At 68.1% G+C, this 1,172-nt stretch overlaps 1 protein-coding gene across 1 annotated transcript; it reads left to right on the top strand.

Annotated features, from left to right (window-relative positions):
- Nucleotides 1-379: 379 nt before the first annotated feature.
- On the top strand, nucleotides 380-1,166 carry LOC112963624 (apoptotic chromatin condensation inducer in the nucleus-like; the record flags this gene model as incomplete). The annotated part of the gene is made up of 4 exons (XM_026060829.1): nucleotides 380-478; nucleotides 559-670; nucleotides 765-859; nucleotides 968-1,166. Coding segments are annotated over exons 1-4 (466 nt in total), but the record flags the coding sequence as incomplete, so codon positions are not given.
- Nucleotides 1,167-1,172: the final 6 nt, after the last annotated feature.

The following is a 1,172-nucleotide window of genomic DNA, read 5'->3' as shown; positions in this document are numbered from 1 at the left end:
TGAGGTGATATTGGGTTGGGGGGGCAGCCGGTTTTGGGGAGGAATTGGGGGGATTTGAGGTGACGTTGGGTTCGGGCACGCGGTTTTGGGGAGAATTAGGGAACTCTGAGGCGATGTAGTATGGGGGGGGAAGGTGGTTTTGGGGAGAATTAGGAGGATCTGCGGTGACGTTGGGTTGGGGGGGCACCTGTTTTTGGGGTGAATTAAGAGGACTTGAGACAACGTTGACTTTAGCAGCGCTCGTGGGGCTCCACAGTGTGGGGAGGAGATTTGGGGTGAATTTGCGGTTTTGGGGGACACTTAGGGGTCTCCATTGTGGGGAGAAGAGGGACTTGGGGGGCACAAGGCGGGGGGGGCCCGTCCGGGTTCTCGATCGCTGACCCCGACCCCGTCTCCGTCCCATCCGTTCTAGGCGCTGATGCTCGAGAACCTCCAGAAGCACTCGACGCCCCACGCCACCTTCCAGCCCAACTCCCAGGTGAGCCCCACGGCGGCGCCCGGCCCCACGGCGGCGCCCGGCCCCACGGCGGCGGCCCCACGGCGTTTGTCCCCCCGCAGATCGGCGAGGAGATGAGCCAGAACAGCTTCATCAAGCAGTACCTGGAGAAGCAGCAGGAGCTGCTGCAGCAGCGGCTGGAGCGGGAGGCGCGCGAGGCCGCCGAGCTGGAGGGTGAGCGTGGGTTGGACACGGCGGTTTGGGGGGAAAAACGGCGATTTGGGGGGCGCCGGGAGGCCCCCGACTGACGCCACCCGCTCGCTTTCAGCCTCGGGTAGGAGCTGCCCCGCGTCCCGCGAGCCGGACGACTCGGACGAGGAAAGCGGCCGCCGGCAGGAGCGACGCTCCAGCAGGGTCCGGCAGGTGGGTCCGCCGTGGGGCCGGAAGGGGGACACGCCGTGGGGCTGGACGACAACACGTGTGGGGCAGGCCGGGCGCCACGCTGACCCCCTTTTTTGCGCCCCGCGACAGGCGCGAGCCGCCAAAACCCCCGAGAGCTCGCCGGCTGGCGGCCGGGAGGAGCGGGAAGCCCCGGCGCGAGGCCGCCGTGGGGCAGCCCGGCCCCCGCTGAAGCCCGGCGAGGAGGAGGAGGACGACGACGACGAGGAGGAAGAGGAGGAGGAGGAGGAGGAGGAAGAAGAAGAAGAGGAGGAGGACGAAGCGCCCGCCGGCCCCA

Source organism: Apteryx rowi, unplaced genomic scaffold (genome assembly GCF_003343035.1).
Source record: "Apteryx rowi isolate R43461 unplaced genomic scaffold, aptRow1 scaffold_1717, whole genome shotgun sequence".
Taxonomy (NCBI): Eukaryota; Metazoa; Chordata; class Aves; order Apterygiformes; family Apterygidae; genus Apteryx; species Apteryx rowi.
Note: the sequence above shows the minus strand (reverse complement) of the source record. Positions and strands in the feature narration are given on the sequence as shown.